Below are 16506 nucleotides of genomic sequence, written 5' to 3' on the forward strand. Positions count from 1 at the left end.
TTATTATTATTATTATTATTATTATTATTATTATTATTATTATTATTATTATTATTATTATATCATTATTATTATTATTATTATTATTATTATTATTATTATTATTATTATTATTATTATTATTATTATTATTATTATCACGGCTGAGTGCAAACGGTTGGGGAGGGGGGGGGGGGAGCTGGTAAAATATAAAGCCTACACCCAGGATTGTTTTGATTTTTTTTTTTAAATGTTCTTATTGTTTTATACGTCGCTAGCGACACTTTTAGACCATTTCAGCACCAGTGGAGAAAATGAATATTGAGTAAAAAATATTGATCTGAAGTTAAACGTACTAAAGAAAAAGTAAGACAAAGGGGAAGGTTCGTTTGTTTGTTTGTTTGTTTGTTTGGTGATTTTTAGTTGGGTTTTTCTTCTTTTTTTTTTAATTGTTTTTTTTTTTTAATTTTATTTATTTATTTATTTATTTTTTTTTTTTTGGGGGGGGGGGGGTGTTTACGGCACTTGCAACACATTTAGGTCCTATCAGCGCCAGTAAAAAGGAAGAAAATTGGAAATTGAAATAATTATACTCACGGCTTAGACCGTTAGCAGTTGATCTGCACGAGAAGGTGATGTTGTAGACCCCCGTCGTGTTGACGGCCAGTGTCTGGGATGCTCTTGGAGGATTTGCTTCAAAGGAGACATTCATGGGAAACACCGCCCAGCCGTTGTTCGTATCCGACTGACAGACGACTGTCTGATTTTGGTAGATGATAAAAAAAAATATGTCTCCCAATGCCTCAAAACGTTATGACGTAGAAATGGAACGAACACCAAACGTTAGAATTAAGTAGTCCTTCAGAGCCATTTGGTCCATGGAGCCGGAGTTTATCCCGGTTTCTGTAGCGTGAAACGGACTATAGCAATTGCTTGTTATCCTTTGGATAGGACGCTAGTCAATCGCAAAGTACTTTCCGCCAAGACCAACAGACTCAGCTACCTATTCACTGCTGGGTGGACAGGGGGATCAGAAAAAATCTCGACTGCTCCCGGGATCGATTTTGGTCCCTTTGCGTGTGAAGCGAGTGCTCTACCAACTGAGCTACCGGGACACCCAAACGTTGGAATTAACATTCCTTTTATTGATCCCATAGGAGAATTTTGTCTCTAGGGTCTATTCCAAGGGAAGAATGGAGTAATCCAGGCGTCCGCCGCAATGCAGCGCCGAAAATTGAGCTAGGCGGGCGAGGTTTTGACTTGCTCAAGGCGACACAGCGCAGCGGCGGGTGATCGAACTCGGTACCTTTCGGGTACGAAGCAAAGACCCTACCGCTGAGCCACGCTACCCATTTTTCTGACTTACTAAAAAAAAAAGTCTAAAAAAACATATTTTGGATTTCTCAAACTTCAAATTGGCTTTTGGACGCCAAAGACTAAAAATTCAGATTTTGGATTTCTCAAACTTCAAATTGACTTATGGACGCCAAAGACTAAAAATTCAGATTTTGGATTTCTCAAACTTCAAATTGACTTATGGACGCCAAAGACTAAAAATTCAGATTTTGGATTTCTCAAACTTCAAATTGACTTATGGACGCCAAAGACTAAAAATTCAGATTTTGGATTTCTCAAACTTCAAATTGACTTATGGACGCCAAAGACTAAAAATTCAGATTTTGGATTTCTCAAACTTCAAATTGACTTATGGACGCCAAAGACTAAAAATTCATATTTTGGATTTCTCAAACTTCAAATTGGCTTTTGGACGCCAGGTTTACTCCGATATGAAATCATATTGAGTCCGTGGGTTTTAAATGAGTACCAGGCAATAAGCAATGATGGACACCGTAACATGGCCTGTATTAAAAAGCACATAGAAGATAATTCATACTTCATAATAAACTCTTATGAAATCTGTTCATAATTGTGGCCCACCGCCTCCAAACGAGTATTGTGTCGGATGGATAGCAGTAGACGCCACAAGTATGACACTCGCTTTTGGATCGGAAGGTCCTGGGTTCGAGCCTCGCTCAACGGACCTGACGCCTGGATTATTCCAGTACCGAGTTCGACCACCCGTCACGGAGCTGTGTAGCCTTAAGAAAGTCACTTCGCCCAAGCTCAATTTGCGGCGATCACTGCGGCTGATGCCTGTGTTATTCCAGTTTTCTCTTGGAATGACCCTAAAGACAATTTTCTCAACGGGAATTTTTTTAACGACAAAACAAACAAGAAAAAAGAACACTAAAGAAAACGCACGAAAACTTTTTTTTAAAGAAAATGAAAAATTGAAATAATTTAAATACCAGAAGAAAAACTAAAGAACAGATGAAGAAAAATTGAAGAACAACTGAAGAAAAACCGGGAAAAAACGGGAAAAGCTGAAGAACAGATCAGAAACTAAAGAACAACTTATAAATTTAGAAAAATAATGAAAAACCGAGAAAAATGGAGAAAATTCGAGAAAATATCGGAAATAATATGAATTCGAATAACTGAACAAGAACTGAAGCTTACCCCAGTTAGAGACTCGGTGAAATTAGCTTCGAACGTCAAAGTTGCAGTAATCTGTTCATCTGTAACCACTGCCATGCTGGTGGTGTTTGTCCGGAGTTCTTCAGGGGTCAGAACTGTAACACGACATATTCAAAGAGCTATTCAGTCTTAAAACGTTTTCCTCGTGTGATGTGTGTGTGTGTGTGTGTGTGTGTGTATGTGTGTGTGTGTGTGACTGTGTTTATGTATGTGTTCGTGTTTGTGATAGAAATGCAAAGAATATAATTTATGAACCCATTAAGTCTGAGAATGTTTTCGTTTTGTTTGTGTATTTGTAATGTGTACGGTGCGTATATATATATATATATATATATATATATATATATATATATATATATATTGTATGTGTGTGTGTGTGTGTGTGTGTGCTACTATGTGTGTGATAGGAGGTGGAGGGAGAGCCTTGAGCTAGAGCTATGGTGCTGATGGCCCAGGATGTACAAGCCAAGATAAATGGAGAAAGCTGAAGACAGATCTGAGTGGAGAGCCCCTATAATCATCCCTCTTGTCTCTTTCACGGCCACCTCAGTCAGCAGAATTATTCAGAGATTTGTTTAATTTTTAAGGGTTTTATGGCGCTGGCAACACATTTGTGTGGCTATGTGGTCTAGTGGTATGCCGCTCGCTTTCTGATCGGCAGGTCCTGGGTTAGAGCCTCGCTCGACGCATAGTTGAAACCTTGGAAAATGTTCTTTACAATCATTCTCTCACCGTATTCAGGTGTAAAACTGAGTGCCTGGTCGTTAACAGCGTTGTCTCCGTTCGAAAAAAATTGTAATATCGCCTAACAGGCGTCATGTCCTGTCCTTCATGTTAAGTGCTGCTGTTGGCCAGGAACGCCCTTGTACAGCGCTTTGCGCACGTTTAGTGGATATTCCTCTATATAAAAGCTAAAAAAGAATACAATACAGCGCCAGTAAAAAGGAAGAAAAGAATTATAGAATTACAATTAAAGCACCCAAGAAAAATTAAGACAAAGAAGAACTTGTTCAAATTGGGTACAGATGTAGATTCCAAGCGCATACCATCAATGTACTTAGAGATCACCAAAAATATCATCCGGACGGCAGCACAAGAATACAGATGAATACACTCAAACGTTTACAAGATATGTTCAAAACTAAATTATAACCATCCGTATATAACAGAGAGATGATTTACAAGGAAAATAATACCACCTCAAAAAACTAACGCATTACATTCGACTGTTTTCCTCTCAGCCTAGGACTCCGGCAAAGCCAGGACAAAACCATATAATCCCATTCCGAGACAAAGACAGAAAGCAACACAGAAAACAAATTTTGGGGGAAAGAAGACACAACAAGTGACCTCCTGTCCGCCAGAGGAGGTAACAGACCCCACCCAGAGTAAATGAGAGAGTGAATTATTAAGTGAGTGAATGAATGAGTGAGTGAGTGAATAAGTGAATTAGTGAGTGAGAGTGAATAAGTGAGTGAGTGAATCGGAATGAGTAAGTGAGTGAATGAGTGAGTGAATAATTGAGTGAGTGAGTGAATAAGTGAGTGCGTAAGTGAGTAAGAGACTAAGTGATTGAGAGAGTGAGTGAGTGAGAGAGTGAGAGAGTGAGTATGTGAGTGAGCGAGTGAGTAAGTTAATGAGTAAGTGAGTAAGTGATTGAGTGAGTAAGTGAGTGAGTGAGTGAGTAAGTTAGTGAGTGAGTGAGTGAGTCAGTAAGTGAATGAGTGAATAAGTGAGTGAGTGAGTGAGTAAGTAAGTGAGCGAGTAAGTGAGTATGTGAGTGAGTATGTGAGTGAGTGAGTAACTGAGTAAGTGAGTGAGTGAGTGAGTGGGTGAGTAAGTTAGTGAGTGAGTGAATAAGTGAGTATGTGAATGAGTGAGTTAATGAGTAAGTGAGTGAGTTAATAAGTGAGTGAGTGAGTAAGTGAGTGAATGAGTGAGTGAATAATTGAGTGAGTGAGTGAGTGAGTCAGTAAGTAAGTGAGTGAGTGAGTGAGTGAGTGAGTGAGTGAGTGAGTGAGTGAGTGAGTGAGTGAGTGAGTGAGTGGTGAGTGAGTCAGTAAGTAAGTGAGTAAGTGAGTGAGTGAGTGATTGAGTGAGTGAGTGAGTGAGTGAGTGAGTGAGTGAGTAAGTGAGTGAGTGAGTGAGTGAGTAAGTGAGTCAGTAAGTAAGTGAGGGAGTGAGTGAGGGAGTGAGTGAGTGAGTGAGGGAGTGAGGGAGTGAGTGAGGGAGTGAGGGAGTGAGTGAGTGAGTGGGTGAGTGAGTAAGTAAGTGAGTGAGTAAGTGAGTGAGTTAATAAGTGAGTGAGTGAGTTAATGAGTTAATGAGTAAGTGAGTAAGTGAGTGAGTGAGTGAACATACCTATATCAAATTGAGGTAAAGCAAAAGCCGATGTTCTTTCTATAAAGGACGTGAGAGTTTCATTCCTGACTGACACGGCCGTCACTTCGATTCTGTATTTTGTCAGAGGAGTGGCTGAAAGGAGGATCCCACTGAAAGAAGCTTCTTTGATTCCCGTTAATGGAGTAACAGATTTGTGATAGACGGGGGCATGCTTGTCGTTGGTGATCTGGAGTTGTAGCAATGGTTATGTTGGTGGTGGTGGTGGTGGTGGTGGTGGTAGGAGGGGGGGGGGTGATTGTGGTGGTGGTGATGATGATGATAAGGATGATGAAAATGGTGAGCATGAGAGATAATAGCAACAGCGACGGCGACGGCGACGACGACAACGACAACGACAACGACAACAACAATAACCACAACAATAATGATAATAGTAATACTAATAATAATAATATTAAATTATAATAACACTAATAATAATAATGATAATAATAATAATAATAATAATAATAATAATAATAATAATAATAATAATAATAATAATAATAATAATAATAATAATAATATAATAAAATAATAATAACAATGATAATAATAATAATAATAATAATAATAATAATAATAATAATAATATATTAATAATAATGATAATAATAAAAATAATATATAATAATAATAATAATAATAATAATAATAATAATAATAATAATAATAATATTAATAATAATGATAATAAAAATAATAATAATAATAATAATAACAATAATAATAAATAATCAATAATAATAATAATAATAATAATAATAATAATAATAATAATAATAATATATATAATAATAATATAATAATAATAATAATAATAATAATAATAATAATAATAATAATAATAATAATAATAATAATAAATAATAATAATATAATAATAATAATAATAATAATAATAATAAAAATAATAATAAATAATAATAATAAATGACACGCCGTACTCCCGAAAAAAACTCGAATTCAAATATCGATCGATTTAAATGATTCTCATCTTGTCAACAACAACAACAAAAAAAAACTCTCAAACCTGGGACTTCACCAAGTCCGAGGTTTGAGAGTTTTTGCCAAGATGAGGCTCATTTAAATCGATTCATATTCGAAGGACGAGTCATCTGGCCAAATTTTTAAATATGGGTTTTTTCCAGAGTACGGTCGACTACTCTTGAGTCTTTTGGAGGTCAGCTTTTTATCGCTGATTCTATAATGTTCAAAAAATTGACAGAAAGTGCTCGGCTATAATAGGTTCGTATAATTGGATTCAGTAGTCTGATGTCACGCCACCCGGCAACGGCGGCCATCTTGGTTCTAAACAAAGAAAATCATTACTTTTAATTCTTCATGCTGGCTAGAACTTTTCATATGCCTTGTGATCAGAATGTGTAAAAGTCAAAACATGATCAAATGCATGGTTTTTTTCCCTCTGGATACGCTTTTATGCTCGCGGAGAAATATTTCATACGGCGTCCGCCATTGTTCCGATAGTTTAGAGCCAGTGTTACTAAGTTACCATGCGTCATTAGGAAGGAAGTGACGTTACGACTGTTGAAGAGTATTGTGACACAGGTTTTAAAGTGACATCTACACTTACCTTGAAAGTGAAATTAACGCCCTGACCATACAGAACCTTAGCATGTACATCGAATTGTTTTCCTGAAATAAAAACCTGGTCACCCGTGGAGATAGTGAGATTGCTCAATTCTTCCCTGATCAGCACTTCAAAGGGACGTAAGCTCAGGTTGCCCTCGATGCCCTCGACAATAAAGTCCAACTTGGTGTCATCTAGGGGACAGTAACAAGACATGAAGTGAGCAGAGAATTGTCAGAGGACACAATTGGATTCAGTAGTCTGATGTCACGCCGCCCGGCAACGGCGGCCATATTGGTTCTAAACAAATGATGATCAAATTTATGGTTTTCCCCCCCTCTGGATACGCTTTTATGCTCGCTGGGGAAATATTTGATGCGTCCGCCATTATTCCGATAGTTTAGAGCCAGTGTTACTAAGCTACCATGTGTCATTAGGAAGGAAGTGACGTTACGACTGTTGAAGAGTATTGATAGAGAACAAAAACTTTGCACGATGGGGAGTGGGAGTCGAGCCCACGACCTCACTGACCACGAGAGGAACACTCGGCAATTGACTCCAACCACCAGTTCAGAACTGTGGTTTCAAAGTTATTGACTATTTTGAGTTTCTCTCGCGACTTCTTGAAGTCTAGTAGAGCTCAACATTCAAACACACTACAAAAGTTTATTGGCGAGTTAGCAACTAATCTTTTAACTCTGTAGTAGAGAGAAGCTTTGGTATCCAATGGTGTTCACATGCATGATGATATAGCGGCATTTTATTCCAGCCCTCCCATTGGAAAACCCTATAATTTCTTAGTAAATACGTAATCGTTGAATAATGCTTTGAACGCGTTGAATAACAATTTTATTCAACGATTGCAGAATATTTGCGCACATTTTCTTGGTGTGAAATAAAGTGTAAAAGACAAGCTGATTGGGAATTAAATTATATATAATATTTTGGTGCGCATGAATACAAATCCAACGTTTTTAGTTTTGGGTCAAATTGTCGTTCAAGCAGAAGGAAAAGATACAAATTATGGTGAATAAGAAGTACTAAATACCATACCATTTGGTTACAAAATATCCAATAATCTTACTAGGAGGGGTAGAATAAACGTATTCGCGAAGTCTCAGGTTTGAGAGTTGTTGTCAAGATGAGGGTCATTGAAATCGATCGATATTTAAAGGACGAGTTTTCTGGCCAATTGCTTTCAATATGGGTTTTTCCAGAGTAGGGCAGTATTGTCGTTGTATGTGTGTAGGGCATTTGGGCACTTGATGGAGTCTGTTTTTTTTTTTTGTTTGTTTGTTTTTTTTTATAAAGGGTTTTACACGCTTGCAACACATTTAGGTTATATCAGCGCCAGTAAAAAGGAAGAAAATGGGATAGTAAAAAGTTCTAGAATTAAAATTAAGGCACCCAAGAAAAAGTAAGACATAAGGGAACTGGGAACAAATAGGGATCAGATGTAGATTCCAAGAGCATACCACCAATGTACTAAGTCTGATATCACCTATAAGTCTCACATAGACACAAGCACAAGATCCAACAAAGAGGAATACACTCAATCAAATGCTTACATTTCATTATACATAAAACATAACAAATTAAAAAATACATAACAGAGAGATGATTTACAAGGAAAAAAATATCATCTCCCAAAACAATAACTACGCATTTGACTGTTTCCCTCCCAGCCAAGGACTCCGGCCAGGGTCAGGACAAAACCAAGCAATCTCATACCAAGGCAAAGACAGAAAAGCATGTTAGAAAACAGATATAAGGGGATAGAAGACACGGTATGTACCTCCCTGCCCACTGTGGAGATAGGGAACCCCACCCAGTTGATGGAGTCTTACCAAAGTCTAGATGTGCTTAAATGGGTCAATAAAATGTATAGTAAAACATAGGGAGTAAAAATGACTTTGATAAAAGATACAACAAAGTAAACGACGTTTCGGCAATGTTGGCCTTCTTCAAGGTAAACAAGAGAAGGAAATGTGTTATATTATATGCATTTTGGTTGAAACATTATAGGTAAAAATGTGTGTGTATGTATGTGTGTGTGTATGAGTGTGTGTGTGTGTGTATGTGTGCAAGGGAAGGAGAGAGAGGGGGGGGGGCGGAGAAAGAGAGAGAGAGAAAGAGAGAGAGAGGGAGAGAGAGAGGAGGGAGGAAGAAATAGAGCGACTAGGAGATGACGTAATGGGATGAAATGTAAACTGAGATCAAACTATGTAATCCAGCATAAAATAAGGGAATGGGGGAGTGGGGGGGGGGGGGGGGGGTGGGTGGCGGGGAGGGAGGTGTTATTAAAGAATTCTGGACGACGATAGTGTTATTATTGACCCCCCCCCCCCCCCCCCGCCCAGCCCTGTTAAGATTTTTTTTTTTTTAAAGAAAGGAATAAGTGGCCAGATAGAAAGAAAGAAACACACTTTCTTTTCTTTTTTTCCTGAAGAAGGCCAAAGGCCGAAACGTCGTTTACTTTCTGTTGTATCTTTTATAAGGGTCATTTCTACTCCCTTTATTTTACTATCCATTTTATGGACTCTGCTTGCTGAACAAATGAATGATCACAGTACATATTGCATTACGACTATGTGGTCTTGTGGTATGACACTCGCTTTCGGATCGGAAGGTCCTGGCCGCATAGTTGAGTCCTTGGAAAAGGCTCTTTACTCACATTCTCTCACCGTACTCAGGTGAAAAATGAGTACCTGTCCGTTAACAGCGTTGTCTCTGTCGGAAAAAAACATTGCAATATCGCTTAAAATGCTTCATGTCTCGTTCTTCGTGTTACGAGTATCCGTTGGTCAGGGGGCCTTTGTAAAGCGATTTGAGCACATTTAGTGGATATTATTGCGCAATATTTAAAAAATGCTCACGTTTTACACACCTGAAAAATTACTCCGATACAAGCGAACAATTGCAATCCCAAGAGTAGGGAGCGTGAACTTGTCGAATAGTGGAATTTTATCTCCCTGGACCACTACGCCCACCTTGAAGTCAGCAATATGCAAGTTCCACAAGGACACATCAGCTGAGCAGTCGTCGTTTCCGATGGTGGCATTCCCTGTGCTGCCCTCGGAGCTAATGAACACGGGAGCCTCGTATGGTTCCTGGAAAAAGCACAGAGTTCCCGCAAGTTGGAGGGACACTGGGGGAAAAAATTAGATGAACTAGTTATATAGATAGTATGCAGATGACGTAATTCAGACCTTTGTTATTGTTTCTGCCATCCGCGTTTGTGAGTTGTTCTCACTAAACTGTATTAACCAGACTATAAAAGTTCATGGTTACACAAAGTTTGTGCGTTGGTCCGTTATACTTCCGGATGGCAATGTTGTGAACTCCTTGGCCAAGCGCATTCTATCTATAGATTTGAGCTTTTTGAGCTTTTATCTAGAGCAATATCCACTAAACGTGCTCAAAGCGCTTTACAAGGGGTCCCCAGCCAACAGCAACACTTAACATGTGGGACGGGACATGACTCCTGTTAGGCGATATTATAATTTTTTCGGACAGAGACAACGCTGTTAACGGCCAGGTACTCATTTTACACCTGAGTACGGTGAGAGAATGTGAGTAAAGAGCCTTTTCCAAGGACTCAACTTTGTGCCGAGCGGATGGCAAAAAAAACAATAACAAAGACCTGAGTGACGTCATCTTCGAACTTTCTATACGGCTATGTGGTTTAGTGGTATGACACTCGCTTTCGGATCGGAAGGTCCTGGGTTCGAGCCTCGCCCGGCGAATAGTTGAGTCCTTGGAAAAAGGCTCTTTTCTCACATTCTCTCACCGTGCTCATGTGTAAAATGAGTACCTGGCGTTAACAGCGTTGTCTCTGTCCGAAACAATTGTAATATCGCCCAACAGGCTGACGTCATGTCATGTCCCGTCCTACATCTTTAGTGTTGATGTTGGTAAGGGACCCCTTGTAAAGCGCTTTGAGCACGTTTAGTGGATATTGCTCTATATAAAAGCTCAATTTTAATGTTTAACCAGTTAACTGTCTTACTCTGAAAAGATAAATATTTATAAATTTGACCAGAAAACTCGTCCTTCAAATATCGATTGATTTAAACGACTCTCAACTTGGCAAAAAATCTCTCAAACCCGAGACTGTGCGAGATCTTCATTAAAGTCCCAGGTTTGAGAGTTTTCGTTAAGATGAGAGTCGTTTAAATATATCGATTTTTGAAGGACTAGTTTTCTGGCCATATTTTTGAATACGAGTTCGCTAGTTTGCGACGGTGCACGAATGCGGACCAGACTGTGCTGATTGGGTCGATCTCATAACATAGTAGTGTGAAAACCATAAGAGGCTGCTGCTAGTCGGATAAAACGTACCATCACACAAAACTCGGTGTAACCTTAAACGTTTATAGTCTGATTGATTTAATTTAGTGAGAACTATTCATAACCATGACTGGCTAAAATTTTTTTTTTTAAATTGAGCTTTTTATAGCGCAATATCCACTAAATGTGCTCAAATCGTTATACAAAGGGTCCCTGACCAACAGCTACTCTTAACACGTAGAACACGAAAAAACAATAACAAAGAGCTGAGCGGCGTCAATTTTGTTCCATCTATAGACACACATTAAATATGTAACTTGCGTTACCTTCCATCCATCGCGGTGACGAATAAGCACCACTTTTTTCAATGCAAAAAACTACAAGTTTGTATTTCTTTTCACCTGAACTTGAGCTTGGGCTTTTATATAGCGCAATATCCACTATACGTGCTCAAATCGCTTTACAAGGGGTCCCTGACCAACAGCAGCACGTAACATTTAGAACGGGACATGACGCCTGTTAGGCGATGTTACAATTTCTTTCCGACAGAGACAACGCTGTTAACGACTCGGTACTCATTTTACACTAGTTCTAAACTACGTCTAATTCTATTTCAACATAATACTGTTTTGACAATGCGAGTCACATTTAACATAGTGAGTAAGAAAAAATGCGCTATAGAAATGTTCATATCTCTTCAATTATTCATTGTGCAGTTATGTGATCTAGTGGTATGACGCTCGCCTTCGGATAGGAAAATCCTGGGTTCGAGCCCCGCTCTGAGCGGCGAATAGTTGAGTCCTTGGTAAAGGATCTTTACTCACATTCTCTCACCGTAATCAAGTGTAAAATGAGTTAACAGCGTTGTTTCTGTCAGTAAAAATGGTAATATCGCCTAACAAGCGTCCCATCCTACGTGCTACGTGTTGTTGTTGTTGGCCTGGGACTCTTTGTAAAGCGCTTTGAGTGGTATTGCCATTATATTTTCGCGTTGAGGATCACCAAGTGATGAAAATGCTCGTTATAAATGTCATGTATTATTATTATTATTATTATTATTATTATTATTATTATTATTATTATTATTATTATTATTATTAATTATTATTATTATTATTATATTATTATTATTATTATTATTATTATTATTATTATTATTATTATTATTATTTTTATTATTATTATTATTATTATTATTACTATCATTATCATTATATTATTATTATTATTATTATTATTATTATTATTATTATTATTATTATTATTATTATTATTTCATTATTATTATATATATAAAGTATAAAGCGCTTTCTTTTCATATTTTCATTGATACTTACACAATAATATCCAAAAGAAATGACTTTGCTCCATGTTTTGATGACTGAATAATGTTCCCAGAGGTGAATTATCTTTTATGAATTGGACGGGTCACATGAAGTCAATTGAGGAATACAAATTATTATGATTTGAAAAATACTAGGGTAGGCGTGTTCAAGGTCCGACGTTAGACAAAACTTCATCACTATTTGGCTGGGTGCTTTCGATCCCGTTTTTCACCTTAATTAAAGTTTTCGGATATATAAATATTGTTGCTATTAGTAGTTCTTCCTGAACGACAATATAATAGACATGAGGCGTCGAAAATTATGATTGGTTGTTTTTTGTGTAAAACTTTGTTACAACGTGGAATGAACAGGGGAAAGTTTGAGATTATATTTTCCGTCTCTCTTATCCGGAGCTCCACAATCCTGGTGTTCACATTATCCGGACAGGTTGCCTGGGTACGGATTTTTAAGGATCTATTTGTATACTTTAGGGACTGATTCAATCATTTTTTTTTTTATCCCACACAACACCAGTGCCTGCTCCCTAGTATTCCATGGGTATTCATTTACTGTTTCATTAACACATTATAAAAAATGTTTTTTATCTTACACAACACCAGTGCTGCTCCCTAATATTTCATATGTATTCATTTACTGTTTCATTAACACATTTTTTCCTATATTCTATCTTACACAACACCAGTGCCTGCTCCCTAATTTGCCACTTTTGATAAGTTCTATCGAGCGTTACAAGAACAAAATGACGTTTTATCACCTCCTCAACGGACGCACAAAGAGTTAGTGAGAAGAAAAAACCAACAATGGTTTCTATTTTATCATGACGTCAGATGTAATCGATCAAAATCAATCGAAAAATAGTCCACTAATTAATCCGCGTTTCTCATATATTATTTAATAGTGTTAACCCTATTATGGCGAGAGTGAATATCTACCAAAACCTTTGCCGAGAGACTTTTTAAAATATATCAATAAATTTTAACTCACTCAATCCTAGAGATTTTTGCAACTATTCAAAATTGGAGGACAAAAATGTATTTAAAATGAGCTTGTACATAGATAGTTTTATTCAACTGCCATTAACATGTAAAAACTAAAAACATTAGCTTTGGCACTAGATCTACGCCTATAATTTGTCTCGGAAAAATGTAATAAATAGGCATGGGGTAAAAGTAACCCCGGGTAAACAACGATGTTAGGGTTGAGTGAGTTAAAAAAATAAATAAATACACAAATGAAAATATAAAAATGAGTATTTATACAGAGAAATCAGTTTTAAAAAGTCCTCGGATTAATCCGCAATTTTTCAATTCACTATTTAATGGTACTAACCCATTCCCCGTGATTTCTGTCTTCTTTTATGGCGATTTTTTAAAAGTTTAGCATAAGGCCGTAGCCATCGTTAACTTTATATAGCCTGACACTAGGACCGTGGTTTTCGTATACTCACGACCTGACAATTCTCACCAAAACAAAGAGACAATGGATATTGTGTTATCATTCAGAATTGTAAATTAGTACATGTATATATTTAACCTATTTAAATTGTATGTCTTCGATATCGAGAGAGAGAATTAAACATTAACCTTATTTACAAATGTTTTTTTTTTTTAATGAATTGTTATAACTCTTTGTATACGAGATTCGACTCTACGCGGTTATGCCGTATCCAAATGCCTTAACGTGAGTGCTGCAATGGCCCCAATACAGCTAGAAATGATTTGATTATAGTTTGGCGCCAGATGATCTTGTAATCGCAAAAAAAGCATGATCAACCTGCGTCATGAGTGAGAATGTATATTATGATGGCGATGACTGCCAAGAAGTTGAAGAAAAAGAAACTGTAAAAGAATAAGAGGAAGAAAAAAGAAGAAGAAGAAGAAGAAGTAGTAGTAGTAGTAGTAGTAGTAGTAGTAGTAGTAGTAGTAGTAGTAGTATAGTAGTAGTAGTAGGTAGTAGTAGTAGTAGTAGTAGTAGTAGTAGTAGTAGTAGTATAGTAGTAGTAGTAGTAGTAGTAGTAGTAGTAGTAGTAGTAGTAGTAGTAGTAGTAGTAGTAGTAGTAGTAGTAGTAGTAGTAGTATATAGTAGTAGTAGTAGTAGTAGTAGTAGTAGTAGTAGTAGTAGTAGTAGAGTAGTAGTTTTTGTTGTGTATAGAAGAAGTAGAAGAAGAAGAAGAAGAAGAAGAAGAAGAAGAAGAAGAAGAAGAACAACAACAACAACAACAACAACAACAACAAGAACCAGAAGAACAAGCAGAAGAACAAGCACAAGGAAACAAGAACAAGAAAAACACGAAGAACAACAAGAAAACAAAAACAAGAACAAGAACAACTAGAACCCAACGAACAAGAACCAAAGGAACAGGAATAAGAAGAATAAGAACAAGATCAAGAAGAACGAAAAGAAGAAGAACAAGAAAATGAAGAACAAGAACAAGATTATCAAGAGCAAGGAGGAGTACGAGTACGAGGAAGGCGAGGAGGAGAAGTAAAAGAAGACGAAAATGATACAAAATGAAGCCGTACTGTGAAAGGCTTAATGTGTCACGACATTTCACTGGTACCGTGAACTTTGCCTCAAGGGGAAAATTGGCCTCAAGGGATAACTTTGCCTCTGTGAATTTGAAGCATTTTCGATCATTCCAGCTTTGTTGCAGTTATTGTACCCGTTAAAAGACTTGAATTTTTATCAAACGAAATAACTGCCACAAAACTGAACAATCTCTTATTGGTCTGAAATTCAAGAGGCAAAGTTTCCCCTTCAGGCAAAGTTGCCCCAGTTGACGGTACCTCAAAAATTTAATTGACCTAAGTGAGGGAATGTCAATCAGTGGTAGGAGAGGAAAAAATCAATACAACAAATAACCAAATGTAAAAAGGTGTTGGTTTTTTTAATTAAAAAAAGTGTTGTTGTCATCCACACCGTACAATTACATCAACTAGAATTGGGAATGGTTTGTCTCATGAATATTTCACACAATGCTGCTGTCATCACGTTAAGTGTGTGGATAGAATACATGTTAACTGTGTACATTATAACTGTAATCGTTTTAAATTTGGGTTTTCTTTGTGTGTGTGTGTGTGTGTGTGTGTGTGTGTGTGTGTGTTGTTGTTGTTGTTGTTTTTTAGTTTGTTTGTTTGTTTGTTGTTTTGTTGTTTTTTTGTTTTTTTTTTGCTTTGATTAAACTTTTCTTGGGGTTTTTTTTTTGTGTTTGAGATTGAACGTTAAAAAAAAAATCTAATATAGAGCAACACCGACGTGCACTTATTTGCAGGTCTGATAACCCCAATATATTATGGGCTCATTGTTGTAATGGAAATCTCAAAAGTGAGTTATGCTAGTCCCACAATTAGGTTCGGATGTCAGACCTGCATGTACGTAAACGTCGAGCATTACCCAATGAATGTGCCCAATATGTTGCACTTCCGCTATCATTTCATTCATTTCAATGTGTTTCATCTTGTATGATGACCAGACAGAGCTGGCAAAATCCATAGTATGGGTTCTTATCATTATTAAAATAATAATAATAATAATAATAATAATAATAATAATAAATAATAATAATAATAATAATAATAATAATAATAATAATAATAATAATAATAAGAAGAAGAAGAAGAAGAAAGAAGAAGAAGAAGAAGAATGATGATGATGATGATGATGATGATGATGATGATGATGATGATGATGATGATGATGATGATGATGATGATGATGATGATGATGATGATGATAATAATGATAATAATATCTAGTATTGTTTTTGTAAATGAGGACCACGCTCATACCCCATTCGTTGACAATAAAGAAGATAAGACATATACCAATGATGATTCTGTTTCGGATAATAAAGTTATTGAAATCTAGGTACACTTGGTGTAACAAAATGCTTTGGTCTGGGTGATCTTTATCCTCGTTTACTCTTGGAAATTCCAACATAGATAGCCCATCCACTTCCTATAATTTTATTTAACCAATTAATTTCTATCGCTAATTAAACTTCTAGAAGATTTGAATTCTGCGAACGTTGCTGTCATTTATCAAGGGCAATAGAAACGAACCGAGAAGTCACAGACATTAGTTTAACGTAATGTTATGTAGAATTACATAATTAATATTCAAAGACAAAATAATGAATCTTTTAGAATATTATCACAAACTTTTCAGTAATTTTCCGAACTGATATAGAGCGAAACGCCCTTGTGTACTTCAATTATTTCATACCAAGGATTTTTTTTTTGTTTTGTTTTTTAAGAATTTTACGGCACAAGTTTGTATCACGGATTCAAATAATCAGAGTCCCGATAGCTCGGTCGGTAGAGCACTCGCTACACACGCAAAGGGACTGGTATCGATTCCATCAGGGAATGGGTAGCTAGT

General features: G+C 36.7%; 1 protein-coding gene across 1 annotated transcript in view; it reads right to left on the bottom strand.

The window, feature by feature from the left end:
- Positions 1 to 12925, bottom strand: part of LOC144973782 (uncharacterized) — a 17250-nt gene extending 4325 nt beyond the window's left edge. The window contains exons 1-6 of the mRNA XM_078916676.1: positions 12118 to 12925; positions 9378 to 9638; positions 6494 to 6684; positions 4879 to 5086; positions 2500 to 2612; positions 577 to 739 (exon numbers count right to left, since the gene is read on the bottom strand). Coding sequence (XP_078772802.1) covers positions 577 to 739; positions 2500 to 2612; positions 4879 to 5086; positions 6494 to 6684; positions 9378 to 9638; positions 12118 to 12151 — 970 coding nt within the window. The 5' untranslated portion in view covers positions 12152 to 12925. The remainder of the gene's footprint in view (positions 1 to 576; positions 740 to 2499; positions 2613 to 4878; positions 5087 to 6493; positions 6685 to 9377; positions 9639 to 12117) is intronic.
- Positions 12926 to 16506: the final 3581 nt, after the last annotated feature.

Source organism: Berghia stephanieae, chromosome 5 (genome assembly GCF_034508935.2).
Source record: "Berghia stephanieae isolate SIO BIC M18660-M18661 chromosome 5, UCSD_Bste_1.3, whole genome shotgun sequence".
In the NCBI taxonomy this organism is placed as follows: Eukaryota; Metazoa; Mollusca; class Gastropoda; order Nudibranchia; family Aeolidiidae; genus Berghia; species Berghia stephanieae.